The sequence below is a fragment of the Pagrus major genome, chromosome 16, assembly GCF_040436345.1.
Source record: "Pagrus major chromosome 16, Pma_NU_1.0".
Lineage (NCBI taxonomy): Eukaryota > Metazoa > Chordata > Actinopteri > Spariformes > Sparidae > Pagrus > Pagrus major.
In genome coordinates, this window is record NC_133230.1 from 7,894,108 (window position 1) to 7,913,147 (window position 19,040).

The 19,040-nt window shown below is 41.1% G+C and overlaps 3 protein-coding genes and 1 gene segment (V, D, J or C); 2 read left to right on the forward strand and 2 right to left on the reverse strand.

Annotated features, from left to right (window-relative positions):
- The window catches only part of igl4v8 (immunoglobulin light 4 variable 8), a 30,688-nt gene extending 17,470 nt beyond the window's left edge, over positions 1–13,218 (reverse strand). Inside the window, exons 1-2 of the mRNA XM_073483451.1 lie at positions 13,045–13,218; positions 12,628–12,952 (exon numbers count right to left, since the gene is read on the reverse strand). Coding sequence (XP_073339552.1) covers positions 12,628–12,952; positions 13,045–13,096 — 377 coding nt within the window. The 5' untranslated portion in view covers positions 13,097–13,218. The remainder of the gene's footprint in view (positions 1–12,627; positions 12,953–13,044) is intronic.
- LOC141010471 (Ig lambda-1 chain C region-like) overlaps positions 1–15,299 on the forward strand; it is a 30,727-nt gene extending 15,428 nt beyond the window's left edge. Inside the window, 2 exon segments of the C gene segment in view lie at positions 13,781–13,832; positions 14,754–15,299. Of these exon segments, the coding sequence occupies positions 13,781–13,832; positions 14,754–15,073 (372 nt within the window).
- Positions 1–19,040, forward strand: part of LOC141010469 (immunoglobulin lambda-1 light chain-like) — a 49,150-nt gene that overhangs the window by 23,292 nt on the left and 6,818 nt on the right. The window lies entirely within an intron of this gene.
- slc1a8b (solute carrier family 1 member 8b) lies at positions 1,411–10,642 on the reverse strand. Its single transcript, XM_073483449.1, has 11 exons — positions 10,496–10,642; positions 8,898–8,977; positions 8,245–8,460; positions 5,881–5,923; positions 5,556–5,769; positions 4,303–4,402; positions 2,992–3,225; positions 2,702–2,896; positions 2,483–2,617; positions 2,237–2,384; positions 1,411–1,557 (listed from the first exon to the last, which is right to left on the reverse strand). Exons 1-11 carry the CDS (start codon positions 10,640–10,642, stop codon positions 1,411–1,413), a joined length of 1,659 nt encoding a protein of 552 aa, XP_073339550.1.

Below are 19,040 nucleotides of genomic sequence, written 5' to 3' on the forward strand. Positions count from 1 at the left end.
AAATGACGGAACACAATAGCAACAAAACATCATTTAACAGCATTGCTAGCATGTGTCTTGTAATGTCAGCTTGCCTTCAGCTTGGTCACATTGTATTGGCCCAGTTATTACCTTGTGGGACCAGAAGGGGGAGGCATGTCTGCATATTTCCTGTACTACACTCACCATCAACACGAGGTAAATTTTCCGCACCACTTTTAGTGTCAGCGTGAAGTCACTTGACACGTAGGTGTTATAATTTAGTACGGAGGAATTTAAGATGTGTTTTCCAACATAATGGTTATCAATAAGATGGCCTAAATCAACTCTTTCTTGGGTTTTGGAAAGGAAAGGCAGCATGAAGCAGCTCTGTAGCGTATATCTGTTTGATATTGCATCAGAGTAAGTCGTTCAGAGTGATCACCTTTATCCTGTGATGAAACATTTCTATCCTGATGCGATAGATCCTCTTCAAGTGTGAAATTTAATTGTCACTGATCTGTGTCTTAAAGGAGTTTTCCATGTCAGTGCAGAGATGTTTAAGTGTAGTTAAGTGAGCCACTAATCAGAAAAATCAAATTTGATCGCTAACTGACTACCCCACAATCTTTAAATTCGGTAAAAGCTGAATAATAACAGACTTAATAAAGTTTTAAAAACCATTCCTGAAATCTAACATAAAACGAGTCATTGACAGGAATAAAGCAGGTTTTATTAAAAAAAAAACATGAACACAAAATTAAAAGCATAGGTATAAAAACACATATCTAATCAAAACCATGTAAATATTCTTATTCATGTTTCAATATCTATGTATAAATGCATCGTCTAACATAGATAAAGGTTCACTTCAACAAAATACAAATTTGCTTGTTGGTGATCAGTTACTGTTTACTTTCAAGTCTTTCAAGTTTTCAGATTTATTGTCAAGACTGAGATCATGTTAAGGCAACTCGAAACCTTGACTGAAGTCTGAAAAGGCCTCGTTCAGACCAAATCAGGTGTAGCAGAGAAAAAAAATGCCAGAACTCTGAGTCTAAATCATCTGATTTGGTCTGAACACATGCCTGTGAATCTCTGTCACCACTGACTGATAAACACTAATCCATCTACTACATGTCAGTGCAACACGTTATCATGTCTGCAGGTGCATTCAGAGTGTCTGTTTAAGATTTTGGTTACATGTGTCCGGTCTAATCTGAATGTACACAGACAGTGCATCAAGTAATGAAAGTTTATGTTGTCGGCATGGCACAGGCAAAATCCATTTTAGCTGCTCAACCCTGACCTCTGGTCTCATTTAGGACGGTGACAGGATTGTAACCAAAGTGGATTTTTCCGGGCCTCAGATGACGGTCCCCTTGGACCCGAGAGGTGAATCTCTGTGCTGTAGAAGGCAGTTTCTGTTGCTGTCCATCATGTCAAGGTGTTTTAGACTTGGCAGAGGTTGTAGCAGGCCACAGGTCTCTCCGTCACGCAGTCTCCGTCCACCTCGAACACGTAATCGCAGCGGTGTGTGATGAGAGGAGCATCAGACAACGCCACGCTCTGATTGCCAAAGGAGATGACCGTGTCTCTCTGTAGGGAAGACATCACAAACAGTACCGTTAGTTAAGATAGAAAAATAAGTTCTCAGAGGTTGGGTTTTTCAAGAATTACACGAAAACAGGTAACAATGAGTCTGAAGGTGATCTGTTTTTATCTCAGGTCATTCATAAAATGATTTTTCTAAATTTCAATATGGCCTTTACTACTACTTTAAGTAGCAGAAAATGGAAATACTTAAGTGTCGTACTTGAGTAAACTGTAGTTTCATCACTGGTTTGTGGGTTCTGACACTTAGATTTTTATTGTTACTGCAAATGTATGTCTTTTCCAAATATCAGTTATTGGTCTCCTTGATTTCTAGTAATCAATATCGACCCTAATAAACCATATCAGCCCGAATGTAGGTTTTCAGGGCTTTTAAATCGTCACAGGTGCATGTAACATGACATTTGTTACATAGAAACACCCAAGTAGTCTTTTTTTTGGGACTGGAAAATACTTAGCAGGTATTTGGACTTCAACCAATCAGAGCAATGAACCGTAAGACTCTTTTCCATCGAGAAAAGCCTTTATTGCCGTTCTTTGCTCCTCTTTCCATGAAGGAATACTTTCTCGTGTGATTTCATGATCTCATGAAACCAGCTGCCTCACAAGATAAACAACATACATGTGCATGTTGCCCAGAGCAAATAGAGATTGTCTGTCTTACCCGTTGGTTGGTAGCTCCGTTACTGGAAGGAGTGGGGGTATCTGAAGTACAAGTGGCTGCTTTCTCAAAGTCCTTCTTGCATAAATGAGCCATAATCCCAGCCGCGAAGGCATCCCCGAGAACGTTGATCATCGTCCTGAACCGATCACTGAGAATCAGACAGAAAAATAATTTACACGTTGCCCCGTCAGCCTCTAAAAGACCCAGTGATGCTCTTTAAAGGATAATCATTTTTGTGCTACTCACAGGACCCAATCGATGGCCACAATCAGCGAGATGTCAGCAGGCGGTAACCCCACAGAAGTCAGGACGATCACCATGGTAACCAGACCAGCTTGAGGTATCCCAGCTGCCCCGATGCTGGCTGCTGTTGCCGTTATACTGATGAGACAAGAGTCAGGATGTTAATGGATGTGATATAAAGAACTTGTAATGCAGAGATAATGAGCTCAGAGTTTATCTCACCTAATAGTGACCAGCTGGCCGAAGTCCAAGTCATACTCATTGACCTGAGCGATAAAGATGGCCGCCACTGCCTCGTACAGGGCCGTGCCGTCCATGTTGATGGTGGCTCCTACTGGCAGCACGAAGCGAGCGATCTGCCGGTCCACTCCGCAGTTCTCCAGGAGACACTTCATGGTGATTGGCAATGTGGCTGAGCTGTAAAGGAAGAGGAAAACGGTCATGGTACTCACTGGGCTTCATTCCAAAAGATGATCAATCAGAACCGGTAAAAACAAATGGTATCCTCTTACCTGGATGACGTGGCCAGCGCGATGACAAGGGCCTGCAGCAGCCCTCTGATGTAGGGGAAGGGATTTTTGCGAGTGAAGAAGTAGAAGAAGAGAGGCAGCAGGATGAGGCCGTGCACAAACAAACCCGACAGGACCGTGATGAAGTACATGCCCAGCTTCTCTCCCAGGTGGGCCGGGTCGTGCATGTCCAGGATCTTGCCTGCCACAAGGAACACGATGCCAAAGGGGAAGTACCTACACAGAGGAGAGAAGAGGAGGAACATGATCATGGATGTCCTACTATCACTTTCTGGCAGAGGATGTGCATTTGTGTAACAAAAATAGTCTTCACTTTCTCTTAATCCGAAAAAACATAAGAGGAAATGAGCTGTGTCAGGGTCATACATGGATCTTACCTCTGTATTCATACACTATTTATATTATACACCTTTATGTAACCAGAAACACAAGTCTTGTTCAAGGAGAAATCTCCTGAGAGGTGAGTTGTTGCAGGAAGCCAACAGTGGAAACATGAGTCAGAGTTGGAGAGAGGAGTCTGGAGATTACCTCGAGGAACTGCCAGCAAGAATTTATCTCCAAAGTCATAATTCGACATTCAAAGTTGGCCCAAAGGATTACATTGCAGCCATTGCAGCTTTTTTTGTCATTCTTTATTGCCCTCGAAACTTTTCAGCCCAGCCTCAACACACATATCGTATGAGTTATCAAGAAAACAAGTGTTTGGGATGTTGGACGCTCGAGAAAACACTGTGGCTACCCCAACATCACACCCGCATGTGATATTTGAACGTCTCACTTTAAATTAACCTGCTGTGACAGCTTACTCTCCTCTGTAGCCTGGCTGGAGGGATTTGCTCACATTCAGCCACAAGAGCATTAGTGAGGTTATGCACCGGTGCTGGGCCAGATAAGGCTCTCAGTCGGCAGTGCAATTCATCTCAAAGGTGCTGAGGATAGGTCTGTCAAACTTTTCTTAATGAACCTGGCTTTGTGCACACAGGCTTTTTCAAGTTGAAAGAGGTAACGGCCTTCCCCTGAAAATGTTGTCATATACTTTCAAGAGTCAAGGGTTTCATCGTATTTACAGTTATTCAGCTCTAATCTTATTTGTGAAAGTGCCTCTTAGATCCATTCACACAAGCCGACTCATCACCTCCCGTGGGAGGCAGTGAGGACACCTCGGCAACACCTGTAACTCTCTCTGGTGTTTATTTTTACACATAATCTGGCTCTAAACTCTGTGTTGTCTGTCTTTTTTTGGATGTGTTTGCGTGACACTCTTTTTGAAAGTGCTCGTGGGTGCTATCTTACCACATGGCAGCGTTAATGATCTTCATGACGCACTCGTTGATGCACTGGCACACGTTGACCAGTGGCGCTCCACGTTCTCCCATCTTCCCCAGCAGCAGACCTGAGAAAGGGAACATAGGAGTTACCTCTGATAAAAGGTTTATTAGGTGTTTAATTTAATACTTAATTAATGGTTAACAAGTCATGCTTTATGGATCAGATATACGTCATTAATCAGAATAACTTTTGCCAGGTTGTGAATGTCCCTTTGGCTGGATCAACTGAATTAACAATGTCAGGTAGTCATTAGCAGTGGTGGAAAGTAAGAAAGTAATCTGAAAGTTGAAGTCACGATTAACTTTTCTTAGATTTATTGTCAGACTACACTATCTGTATAAAAAAAATATTTAAACTTCACCTCCACCCCTTTCATGCATCAGAACCCATCTTCTAATATCATAATCTAGTTGCGGGGCAATTTTTCTGCAGAATGAGTATTTAACTTTTGAAGCTTCAAGTATATTCTGCTAACATGTCTTTACTTTTACTTAAGTAAAGAATGAATATTTCCTCCATCACTGGTTGCTAGAAAAAGGGTTAATTCCTGGGTCTTCAACAGAGGGTCAAGGATCCCTAAGTGGTCCTCAGAGTACTGCAAGGAGACACCAAGTTGTGTTTTTTTGTTGTTGTTGTTGTTGTTTTTATAACCCATATCAATATGAATCCAACATATAATTGGCAAATATCAATTTGTTAAAGAAAAAACATTATGTTTACACAACATTGACGATAGTCTACACATGATTCTTTGTGCAATTATGAGAGCAAGCCATACGCTGAATATCTGTGCAGCACCTATACATTAGGGGTCCTTGGTCTTGTTGACCAAGTGTTTGACGACACTGGTTGTCGGGTCGACGTTTATCAATTTGTATCAATCTAATCAGCTTGTTTTTGCCTGCTTGTGTGTTTGTTGGTGCATGCTTATGTTTAATAAGTTATGTGTCATGTTGGAGCAGAATAAACACCAGCCAGGGGGATTTTTCACAACCTGGCAACCCAAAAGTTGTAATGGTTTAAAATGTAGGGAATAAAATAATGGCTTATAATTGATCTACAAAGTTTAAGTTCAAATTGGATTTGTTAACCGGCAGTGCAGCCATTAGTAAGAAGCTATGAACCCTTCAGTGTGTTATTAGAAAGTACCACAACAAGGATTATACTGAAATAAACAAAGATTTGGAGATGTTCATTGAGCTCTGTGGTTATCTTACCCATGGTGGCTGAGAAGATGACAATCCCCAGTACGTTCATGCCCTTGCTGGTACTGGGAACAATTTTGTACTTGATGTCCGGTGCAGGAGTGATCTCCAGGAAGACTGGGTGACCCAGCTGAGGGTTGTGGTAGTCGGGCATGACGTACACATAGTTGGCCTGAGACTCTTTAACATCAGAGTTCTGTACAATAGGAACCAGGTCGGTTCGGTACTGGAGTGGGATGAAAGAGAACAACCACAGAGAGCTGTTAATATGTGGATGTTGAACATTGAAATAATTTTGCAGTATAATGAAAGCCAGTGAGAGATTTTGATCACTCACCTGCTGAAAAGTTGCTTCGATTAGATTTGACGGGATCATGTTCCTGTAAAAGACAATAAACAGACAAATATATCAGATCATGTCGAGTAAAAACTATAATTCAACAATACAGCCTGGCAAATATATTCAATCTGAAGTCCTGAAAACGTTTCTACATGGAAATGCTACTTTTAAAGTAATTGATCAGAATACAACACTGGCTGTTTAAGTTAAATTACTGACAGTCTGACCTCCCCTCTGCTTCATGGACATTCAGTCTTGCTATCTTACATGCAACTCATGAATGCCAACAAAATATCTTCCAACACAACTAGCAGAGATTTTCCACACGATGAAGGAAAACAGAGAAAGACCTTCACATGTGAGCAAGGTGAAAATCGCATGTGGAAAGCCAGCATCATGTGCCAGGACTGTATTTATACAGCGTGCGTCAATGACACTGACCTCAGGTAGGAACACGTAAGAGTTGGACTGAGTGTACACCTGACCTCTGGCTTACAGCAACAAACCAGCTCGCTAAACTAAGGCTTTTAGAAGAAGGTATTAATGAGCCTCTGGCATGAATGGCCCGGCAGTAAGCCTGAACACAAACACACACACACACACACACCAGACTGCAGGCTCTGTCTTACAGAGAGTAACATTGCATAAGAACCTTCTGAGAAAGTGCAGGCTTAACAGATCACATTAAGTGTCTCCCTATTCTTAGCCGACTTGCTGCGTAGCGGTGATGCTGCAACTACCTCACAAGCACAATTTCCCTTTATCGCCGACTTCCTTCCTCTCCTGACAGAAAGGTCCAGGTTCTCCAGGTTTATATGCAGATCATGATAGATTTTTGTCATATGTAATAATTGATTTAAATGTGCCCCATTTTATTAGCTATTTCTTTTTTTTTTTTTTTTTTTGGATCCTTGTTCACTTAACATTAGAAGCAACATCATTTTCAGCTTTGCTTGCTGAGAATTGCATGATGCCTGACTTGTTATGTTCTGAAAGCTATTATGTTGGCTCCCAGGATCAAACTGAAGCCGTGAGCTTTTGTGATTAGGGGGCTTCCTGTTCCCGAGGAAGCCTGTGGGAGGTCACAAGGTCTAAACTGGATCTGTACTGGTTTTAATTGGTCTGTACTGGTCTTCCGTGTGTGTTAAATGGTATTACAAAGCAAATCTTGGTCCTGGAAAATAACACTAATGAGATAGAAGAGTTGAAAATCTGGAATCTCCTGAAAAGCCGAGACCAGGCGGGGAATTTTCTCCATCTTATAGAAATGCAGGTTTTAAGTGCTTTTTTCAGTTATCAGATCTTTTCCAAAAATAGCAGAGACTCCAGGTAAGTAACAATGTCTTCTAATGAGGGATCCGCTTAGGAACAAGGAAAAAACGGAAGAAAAACCTATTTACAAAGTAAGCCTGATTGGCTCGTTTAACAAAATGCTGTATAGTCTTCTAAGCTGCTTTTATGAAAGAGGAGGAACATCTTAACCAAGCTAACTGAAAGAGGAGATGATGTTCATCACTCTAAGCCATGCTCGTGGTCTGCAGGCCCACCACTATGGTCCTGACTAATGAACGTCAAGAACTGTTTTATGGATCGCTGTGAAATGTGCTACATATATTCATGGTACCCAGAGGAGGAATCTTAGTGACTGTTGATCCTTTGAGTTTTCATCCAGCACAAGCAACAGGTTAAGATATTAATTAACCTTGTAATAAATCTCAATATCTGCTAGCTGAATTGGCACAGTATTTGTAGACATTCATGGCTCTCAGATGATGAATCTTGATGACTTTGGTGATCCCCACCGGCACAATTTGAGGGTTCTGGGGGTTCACAAATAATGTACAGGAAATGTAATGTGTATCAACAGGAACTTTGTTTGCATGCAAGTTAATAATAAGGATACCGGTAGGTGCATCATATCCCGACTGATACTTCCAATGATTGAGGGAATATTGCGAGGATTACCATCGGAACCACACTCAACCAAGCCCAATTGGTAAAACAGATACAGATCCCAGCTATTAGAGTTTCTCAGAGATGAGCCTTTAAAAAGTTATCATCCACCAAAAACTGAACTCCAAAACCATGCCTGTGGAGATCACCCTGATTATTTAGCTTTGCCATTGCGGTTGTGTCAGCATCCTGATGTTAGCATTTAGCTCGAAGCACCGCTAGGCCTAAACACAGCCACACTCAGCTGTTTGAATGGTTGTAAACTCTTCCATCATGGAAAGAGGAATTACACTGAAGAGCTGGTAGGGACTCATGGCTCTTCAGTGAGGTAACATCTGAATGAAAGTGTTCCTATCTCTATGTTCATTTTGTCATAGTGTGATCGTGTTTGTGTCCATCAATATTCACCTGATGAGGTCCAGCAGAGCGTCAGCAGAGGTCATAACAGGCCCTGAACTTGAATGGTGGCCATCTTTTTCTGAGCCTGTCCCCGGGTGGATGATGAGCACCAGCACGATGCCGACGATGACAGCGATGAAGGTCGTCCACAGGTAGTAGGTGATGGTAAGGACTCCCAGCCGACCGCTTGCCCTTGTGTCCATGGCTGACAGGCCCGACATAAGACTGGGTGAGAAAACAAGAAATGTCATATTAACTTTAAAGTGTTCAAAACAGTGAATGAAAGACTTATTTAGTTTAGTTTTGATGTACTTTCAGGAATCTAAAACTAAGAATTTGATTAGAAAAGTACTAGTCATTTGCTGGTTTGCTGGTGTTTGCATTTTTCTTATGACCATTTCATTCACTACAGATGGATGAAACAAAAGTGAAAAAATACTTTAATGCACTTTTTAAAGTGCTCACTTTTTAGATGCATTACAATTTAAAGTTTGTGGATTGTGGAATGTAAAATCAGTGCGTTGATTACTTTCAACCGAAGAGACTGAGAAAAGGACGAGGGGATGATGTGGTAGATATTACGGTAGTTTTCTGTGGTTGATGCAATAACAGCTTGTTTGGTGTATCAGAGGAGTGACAACACAGGTGAGGCCTTTTCTTACCTGGAGGTGATGAGCGGCAGAATCAACATCTTTAACATCCTCATCAGCAGTTCTCCAGGGAAGGAGAAGTAGATCTTAGCCTGTGTGTGAGAGAAACACCTGTAGCAAACCTTACTTCTATAAAAGTCTGCCCTCTCAAAGTTTACCATCATACTGTTCAGACCAAGTAATATCTCAAGTAATATCTCACAGCTGAAAACCCTGTAAGGACATTTTTCTAGTGTAGTTCAGCACAAAACAATGTTAGCTAAATAAATCTGATGTGATTTATATTCATTAGATTAGATTTATGCCACCCGAGCACTTACAGGATCTCCTTTTAAAAAGTCCAGTTTGTAAGAAAGTTGATATTCCCAACTCGTCAAATTCTGACACTTTGGATGGGCAGGTCGGGCTGGCCACCAACCCATGGAGATTTGATGAGTCGGGAATGAGACTCAACAATCATCTTTCTTTGAATTGAACCTTAAATGTTTTAAATGTTATCTTTTCAATTTCTTAAATACAGTTTCGGATTCAGCACTTACAGAAAAATAGTGTGTATTACTGTTGTTATTATGAAAAGAAGCCTAATTCAATTTTATTTGGACCAAATAATTTTTGCTTTTGTTGAAATCAAATTCTCCAATAAATCATTTTGCCAAATAATTCAAAAAAGGTTATTTGTCTCATTCAGAGTAACTCTTTAAGATCACTTTGAGATCGATTGCTATTGTCCCCTTGATGCTCTTTGTGTTTCCCAAATTCGTTTCTTTGCAGATGATGACGCTGTGTGTGTCATAGGCTGCTGCCAGCACACAAGGTTAGATCGCGGGGCTCGCTGGCCACTTATCATTGATTTAGCTGCTGCCAAAACACATCTACTACTAACATCTACTCATTAAAGAATAACAGATGGTCACCATTTGAGCACATATGACTAACTTTTTAGCAAGTAGTTACACATCCAGCAGTTTGGGAGCAACAGTATAATTCATTTTGAGCCATGGTTCTGGCCCCTTGATGAATGTAAGTTCAATATTCACAGCTCTGTTTTGGTTCCCTCCAACTACTGAGGGAAATATTTGGCTCTTCGCTAACTGCCTGTCTGCTGTTGGGTGATCAGCAGGTAGTGTAGTCTGGGTTTATAGAGCTTTATTTTCATGAAAACATCAATGACATGACGCTATGAGAGTGAGAATGAAGCAAAACATTTAAGTTGTAGCTGTAAAACCAGAACAATGAGTTAAAAGATGCAATAAAACTTAGCTGTGGGTTCATCACAATAAGAATCACCCTCCTTCTAGTGCTCAGGTGATCCAGTGTTAACATAAAATCTATCTATTATAGCTGCTTCAACTATTTTTGCACTTCTTCTGATACCTTTGGCTCTCTGACTCATCTATCTGCTTCTGCTCTCACTGTGACATAACCAGCTTTATCGACAGCGTCAGGACACATGAGGTGTGAACAGGAGAGGCTGGCTGTTACTTCCTATCATTAATGTTGAGTTAATTTGCACTCAGTGTTGAATATCCCACTACATCCTATCAACATAAGACTGTAAGGTCCAGTCACATTGCTGTCTGCTGAATTTCAATCAATCCATTCATCCATACCTGTGTAGACAGGTTCAGTGACCTGAGGACAAATCCAAGCACACAGCCCGTCACTACAGCAATGACCGATAGTGTCAGCAGGCCGTTCCTCTTGCAGTAGTCCTTAATATACGCCCTGGCTTTCACCGACACCACGCTCTTAAACATCTTGTCCAACATGATACAAACTCGGTCCGTATCCTAGCAGGCCCCCCCTCCCCCCTGAGCAGCGACAGATATCCTGATATCCTGGTTGGGGAAGTTGATCAGTGTGTATCCACCAAGAGCCGAGGCGGAGGAGTGAATCTGATCAAATGTGAGTCCTCTCTTGCACTGAGGAGCTCATCCAGTCTGGGAGAGGAAGTGTTGACTAACTGATTCCTAGTAAAGCATTGCCTAAAAGGATTATCCCTATCCCATGCTAAGAGATACTCCTCCACAGCCACTTAAGCTTTATTAAAGAGGCTAAAGCCAAGACTTCAGTGCTGATCAGCTCCTCCATTTATAGCTTATTATGAGTTATTACGACCGACCTGCAAGTCATCTCATTCATAAAACTGCTTGAGCATTGACCTCTGTGACTCTCATTTAAACAGGGTCGTAGCACCACCAACTTTTACTCACCTTCAGTCAATCATGTTTCAGATTAATTGACAATTTAGACAACATTTAGTCACAAGACAAAAGTTATTGAAACAAAATATAAATAAGACTAATCTTAACAAGATAAAAGTGGCATGAACCAGAATATTACTGTTTAAGTGACCACTGATATTTGTCACATAGCAACGTGCAAGTGAAGGAGTTGAACTGTGCAGGCAGGATTATCAGAGGGCAGAGGCTAAAGGTAAGACACCGGCATCAGTCCTCGGTGTTCAGGACATGCACTTGATCTTACCATGACGTTAAACTCTGTCCTCTGTGCAGAGGGGTCAGTGCGTGCATTGAGAGGCCTTAACTTCTGGACTTGGCATTTTAGGTGGGGAAATAACCCTGAGAAGAATTTGTTTGGACTCAAAGTATCACTGCTACGCTAACATGGTGTATATTGTACTGTACTTTTGCCGCAATTTCAGCAGAATCAAACCTAAAAAAGGTGGAATCAGAGTTATTAATGAATAGATAATAGGAAAATAGTTCAAATGGAGAATCTAACAGAGGAAGAAGATTGTAAATGACATGCCATTGTTATCAGCTGTTCCAGTTACTCTAGCGTGTTGTTGATTCTCCAGCTGACCTATCTCCTCTGACGTCACAGTCTCCACGCTGACCTTGGAACAGATCCAAATTTGACTGTCCAACAATGTCTGCAGACGTCACCTTTTAACCAATCCAATCACATGTAATCCTTGTCCTGAATAATGCACGCAGCGAGATCAGAGAATGATGGAAAAGCGAAACACACAGACTTAGAGACAATTGTCTCCGTTTCTTTTCAAAGGTTTTTTTCTTTCCTGCTAAATCTTGATTCTCCAACTCTTCTCAAAATTAACTCTTTATAGGGCTTTATAGTGAGATTCAACTCATCATTTAGCTGTCTGCAACTTAACTGTTTGGGTTCAGTCTTGCTGCTCTCATAGCAGCTGTTTTCAATGAAAAAGCTCAAAGCTCAGCATCAAACAGCAGACAGACACAGTTAGCAACTCGCTGGTGATCACAGTGGAGCATTAGCAGCTAAAGAGCCAGATATTTTCCCCAAGTATCCAGAAAATAAAGTCTAAATACGTGTGAAAAATGGACTTACTGTTTATTCTCCAACTCCAACTAAATCATAATGGTGCTTTGTGACTTCTGGATGTACTATCAATTTAAGGTGATGATATGTCAATGTTGTCTTTTAACTGAATGACCGGAATAAATACAGTTCAGAGCAAGGGACGTTTCTGCAAAGCAACAGATAAGTTAAAACTTCATGTTTTTATGTTCCAACTTCATGTTTCCCTAGGCTGATTTTTAAATTGTTCTCTTGTCACAAGACAAAAGTAGAGATCAGAATATTGTGTGCTTGGTGAGGTTCCTGTCAGCTCTGTGTTCAGTGGTCTGTGTCAGAGTCTCTTCCTCTTCAGCAGCTGCAGTCGGTTCCTGCTGTAACAGCTCAGTATCTCTGCAGTCTGACTGAGGGAGGTTTTTGTACGATGGAAAATCACTGTGTGAACACAGCAGCACTGCTGATATAATGGTAACTCTGACAGTAATAAACTGCTGCATCTTCAGTCTGAACTCCACTGATGGTCAAAGTGAAGTCAGGGCTGCTTCCACTGCCAATAAACCGAGCTGGTGTTTCTAATTCACGTGTGCTCACATATCTTATTAGGAGCTTTGGGGTCTGTCCAGGTTTCTGTTGATACCAGAACATAGCCTGAACAGTATCAGACCAACTGTAAACAGCTGGGTTTGTCTTACAGGTGAGAGTGACAGTGGATCCTGGATTAAATGTCACTACTGGAGGCTGAGTCACAGTCACCTGACCGCTGCATCCTGCACACAAAAACAAATCATTGATTTATCAGCAGAAATAAATGAGAGAAAAGGCAGCACATCATGTCTGAAATGTTGCTGAGTGAACAAACCTGTAAAACAGCAGCAGGCCAGCGTCCAGATGAGGATGGTGATGAGAGTCATGGTGGTTGTGCTTTCTGCTGTGTTGACTGACAGATCTGAGTCCTGCAGTGTTGAACTCACAGGACTATAAACCTTCTCAGTTCACTGGAGGATCAGCTGACCATGCAAAGCCTCCTCTCTATGGAAATGATTTCTCTGCTCTCAACACACTGAAGGCAACGTGGGACACAAAATCAGGAGAAATACTGCTTGGATTTACACCATCTATGATCTTAATGGAACAGAGGAAAATATTTATATTAGAAGTGCAGTTGAGGATTTAAGGATGAGTTTGTGTCCACTGTGGTTGGTATGATATGTCTGTTTGTCAGCCTTTCATTTACTCACAGGGTTTACTGGAGATAAATAATATATTTAATATCTGTTTAATCTGAGTTATCAGTAAATTATGATTATTTCAAAAGCATCATGTTAATTTAACCATGTATCACCTGATATAAACTGTGAAGAAATGAGTTTGTTTCAAGGCGACTGTAATCGTTTCTCTGTCAGGAGTAGAAAAGTCAAGAAAAATTAAAGAAATGATTCTTATTTATTCAATATTTTCAATCTATAACATTGAACAATCTTTGTAGATTCAAAATATATATATTTGTTCTGTGTTAATATGAAAAGCAGAGAGTGTTTTCAGTGGATAGATGCTTGTTCACAGTGCAGGAGGTTTTTGTATGGCCACTTAATGAGTTTGTATCACTGTGGTGGACTTTTGGTGGAGGAACCAAACTCATCGTTGACTGTAAGTATCACAGATTTTATTATTTCTGCAACATTAAAAATATTAGACAAAGTTTTGTGTCAGAATGTGATAAAACAAGAATTTATTCTGTATAATTTACATGTTGTGGATATTTTTTGATGATAATTGAGCTGGTCTGATAACAGTTTGGAAACATTTGTGCTGAGATTAATATTCTTTCAGTATTATAGATAATGTGGGATAATATTTGACAAATACCTCGACTTTTCTTTTCTTATGTTTGGAATAAATATTTGTTTTTTAGCAAACTTTGGTTGTAACATTTCTCTCAGCAGCTTTCTAACACTCAGAAAAAATACGTTGTTTATTTTTTAATTTGTAAAATTCAACAATTGTTTGATATAAAATCTAACTTTGATGCCGTAGTATTTATATATAAATAAGTGAGTTTTCATGAACATCCATTAAAGATGTAGTTTGTGTTCACAGCTCGTTAGTTTAAAGTGGTGAAAAGGAAGTGAAACAGACAGATGACAAAGTCTTTAACTGTGTACAGATGTTACATTTTTAAACATGAAAATCACTGAAGGGATGAATTATTTATTGTCAAACAATATAAAGCAGATATGAAGATTTCAGTAAAATGTTGAATTAGAATTACACCAAAGTCATGTTGCATTTTATTGTCTAATTCTTATTGATTCATGCTGAGTGTCACAGTAGAAGATGAATTGTTTTAAAAGTCAAAATGACATCAACTTTTATCATTTAGTTTTATTTGTTAAACTCTCATTTCCTCCATGTGTCACCTCCTCTCCTCTGTCTGATCACAGTATCTTGCACACAGCTCATCCACAGTACTGATAACCTCTGTCATGTATCATCAGTGTCTCATGTCCAGCTGTCTGTCCTGCAGTGGAAGTTAATCTGCTCCTTGTGTGTCTCTGCTCTCCCCTCCAGCTGCCCCCACGGTCAGGCCCTCCGTCTCTCTGCTTCCCCCCTCCTCTGAGCAGCTCTCCGGGGGCTCGGCCACGCTGGCCTGCCTGCTGACCGGCTACTCTCCTCAGGGAGCCGTGGTGCACTGGGAGGTGGACGGTACTGAGGTGACAGAGGGGGTCCTGAGCAGCTCAGAGGTGGAGAGCAGCGGACGCTACAGCAGTAGCAGCACCCTGAGCCTGAGCCAGGAGCGCTGGATGGGAGGAGAGCTGTACAACTGCAAGGTCCTCCATCATGGCCACAGCCAGACCCAGTCCATCCACAGGAGCCAGTTTAAGGCCTAGAGGGGCTGGCTGAAGCCCAGGACGGGAGCTGTGTGTGAATCTGAGTTTGAATGTTTGTAGAGGAAACTAAAGCTTTGTGTGACAGAGAACAACACTGCTGTAAAGTGTTGGACAACAACAGCTTAGAGAGTGATGTGTGTAGCTCAGCAGCTGGATGTGAGTGTGCTTAATAACTGTCATGATGATGACTGATGTTTTTGCTAATAAAGCTTGAAGTGATCAATAACTTTATGAAGTGTTTGGTCTTTTATTTTGTGAAGAGTCATAAGAAATAAAATGGTTTCATAACTTCAACTGATACTCCTCTCTGTGGAGAATGAAACACTTTGGATTCATCATGTAGATATAACATGACATACTCTATTAAATATTGCACAATAATGTGATATAACAAGACATTTTGAGGTCATTTATATGTTGTATATATTCCTTGTTTTCATATGAAGCTTGGCTGATATTGCATTTTGGCATCAACATTGTTACAGAGACACTGAAGTTTAAAACTGTATATGGAAGAGTGTCTGTGAGTCTGTTTCAGCTTTATTTAGATTCATTGTGGTTCTGCTTGATGACTCTTGTGTTCACTGGACAAGTTCTCCTCATCACAGTCTCTTCACTAACCCTCTGCACCTGCAGCAGGCCATTCTCACTTCAGTCAAACTGAAGGAGGTTTTTGTACGGCTCTGAATCACTGTGTGAACGTTGAACCAGCACCCAGACAGTAGTAATCTCCTACATCTTCAGCCTGAACTCCACTGATCGTCAGAGTGTAGTCAGAACCAGAATAGCTGCCACTGAATCGAGACGGAGTTCCAGAGTTTAGAGTTGATGAAGTGTATATCAGGAGTTTGGGAGCCTGTCCAGGTTTCTGAAGGTACCAACTGAGATCATCATCAATATTTGAACTCCCTGTGGCGCTGATGGTCACAGTCCCTCCAAGACTAACAGACTTGGATTTGTCAGCCTGAGTCAGGAAATTGTTTGCAGAAGACTCTGAAATGAGAAATGACAAATCTTGTGAATAAAAATGAAAAAAGTTAAACAAAAATTAAGTGGAAGGAACAAACTGAATTTGCACCCAACGTTTTCAAAATCTCTCACCCTGACTCAGAAAACCCAACATGACAATCAGAGTTATTGGCGACATCATCCTGATGCAGTTTTCAGTGTGAGTGCATGAAAACAGTTCAGACTCTCTGTGACATAAGAACTTAAACTGTGAGGAGCAGTGATGCATTAAAATCATGCAAAGTATATTTAAGAAGGCAAACACACACCTGTTCATGTGAAACAGAAAAAGAGGAGGTGAGGTGGAGTGACAGCTCATCATGTTGAGGATCATTGGACAGTTTAAAGTCCATCTAGAAAATTTAGACTTTGATCTGTTTTACATTTCTTCTCCACATTTTAAACATCCTGCATTTCACATCTTTATGATCTCACATGACTTTGTCCTCATTAACAGGTCTATATCACCCCCTGCTGGCCAACTTCATCAACACTGACCTCACTATGAACTGACACAATTATTGACTGATTTTGAATGTATTCACTATTTCCCTAAATCCTGTTGTTGAGACTTCTTTCTTGCTAGTTGTGACTAGTGATAGCATAGCATCCTTTTCAATGTTGGAAAAATAGAGCTGTGTGAATCTTATGGCAGTGAGACACAACTATCACAGGTTATAGTTGGTGAAAGATTGAATTTCATTTGTATCTCCAGGTCAAGATGCATCAGAAAAATATCATCATTCTTTAAAATAAACAAGAGAAAGCCTGAGCCCTGTCCTTAGTCAGGAAACTGATAGTGCAAGATGTAGGTTATCTTAATTGAGATTTAGCTTAGCTTAGCTGAGACTGATAACATGTGAAAACAGCTGCCATGTCCCCATAGGCAAGTAAATCTGACCATCAGCACCTCTAAAGCTGTCGTGTTCCTGACATTTCTGTCTGGTTTTGTTGTGTGTTTAATGCTAAGCTAAGCTAGCCGACTGCTAATTGACTGATATAACCAATATCAACCTATAACGAAGGTCAGACTCTATCTGCTGAGGAAGCTCAGGTCCTTTGGAGTGCAGGGGGCACTCCTGAGGACTTTCTATGACTCTGTGGTGGCATCAGCCATTTTCTATGAAGTAGTCTGCTGGAGCAGCAGCATCTCGGCAGCAGATAGGAAGAAACTTGATAAACTTATCAAGAAGGCCAGCTCCATCCTGGGATGCCCTCTTGACCCAGTGCAGGTGTTGGGAGAGAGCGGGATGATGGATAAACTGTCATCGCTGCTGGTGAAGGAGTCCCACCACTGCAGGACACTATCACAGCACTGAGCAGCTCCTTCAGCGGTAGACTGATACACCCCAAGTGTGTGAAGGAGAGGTATCGCAGGTCCAAGTGTGTGAAGGAGAGGTATCGCAGGTCCAAGTGTGTGAAGGAGAGGTATCGCAGGTCCAAGTGTGTGAAGGAGAGGTATCGCAGGTCCATGTGTGTGAAGGAGAGGTATCGCAAGTCCATGTGTGTGAAGGAGAGGTATCGCAGGTCCAAGTGTGTGAAGGAGAGGTATCACAGGTCCAAGTGTGTGAAGGAGAGGTATCGCAGGTCCAAGTGTGTGAAGGAGAGGTATCGCAGGTCCAAGTGTGTGAAGGAGAGGTATCGCAGGTCCAAGTGTGTGAAGGAGAGGTATCGCAGGTCCAAGTGTGTGAAGGAGAGGTATCACAGGTCCTTCCCTCCTGCTGCTGTCAGACTCTACAACCAGCACTGCTCCCAGGAGACCTCACTGTGCACTGTGCAATAAAAACTGTATTCATAACTCATTTCTCATTTGGTTTGCACTAACTGGGCAATTTTCATTCTCATATTTATTATTTATTAATAACAATACAAAGTCCACACTGTTTATAATTACACTGTTTATATTTGTACATATTATGAATATATGATTCTATTTCTGCTACAGCTCTTCTTCTTACCTTTTTATTAAATTGTTTATTTGTTACTATTATTATTGTTTATTGTTATATTGAACTGTCCTTTGGCTGCTGTGACGTACAAATTTCCCCCTTTGCGGGTCTAATAAAGGAATTTCTGATTCTGATTCTGACTCTAAATGTGATATCAGTCAGCACACTTCTGTAAATTTTGAATGTATGATTTGAAAGTTATGTAAGAGTGTTTTGTATATTTGGATTTATGTGTGATATACTTTTCATATCTTTTGCTTATTTCATCTTTTTGAAAATGAACATTGTAGGATGTTGGTTAAAATAACAGTGTTATTTTTTTATATGATATTTTGATAATATATTTAAATTAATAGGTATCGTGTGCTTGGTGAGGTCCCTGTCAGCTCTGTGTTCAGTGGTCTGTGTCAGAGTCTCTTCCTCTTCAGCCGCTGCAGTCGGTTCCTGCTGTAACAGCTCAGTGTCTCTGCAGTCTGACTGAGGGAGGTTTTTGTACGACGACAAATCACTGTGTGAACACATCAACGCTGGTTAGAGTGGGTTCATTCATACAGTAATAAACTGCTGCATCTTCAGTCTGAACTCCACTGATGGTCAAAGTGAAGTCCAGGTTGCTTCCACTGCCACTAAACCGAGCTGGTGTTCCTGATTCACGTGTGCTCACAAATTTTATTAGGAGCTTCGGAGTCTGTCCAGATTTCTGTTGATACCAGTACAGATAACTACCATCGTGAGGACGTTTGTTGGTGTTACAGGTGAGAGTGACAGTGGATCCTGGAGCAGATGTCACTACTGGAGGCTGAGTCACAGTCACCTGACCGCTGCATCCTGCACACGAAAACAAATCATTGATTTATCAGCAGAAATAAATGAGAGAAAAGGCAGCACATCATGTCTGAAATGTTGCTGAGTGAACCAACCTGTAAAACAGCAGCAGGCCAGCGTCCAGATGAGGATGGTGATGAGAGTCATGGTGGTTGTGCTTTCTGCTGTGTTGACTGACAGATCTG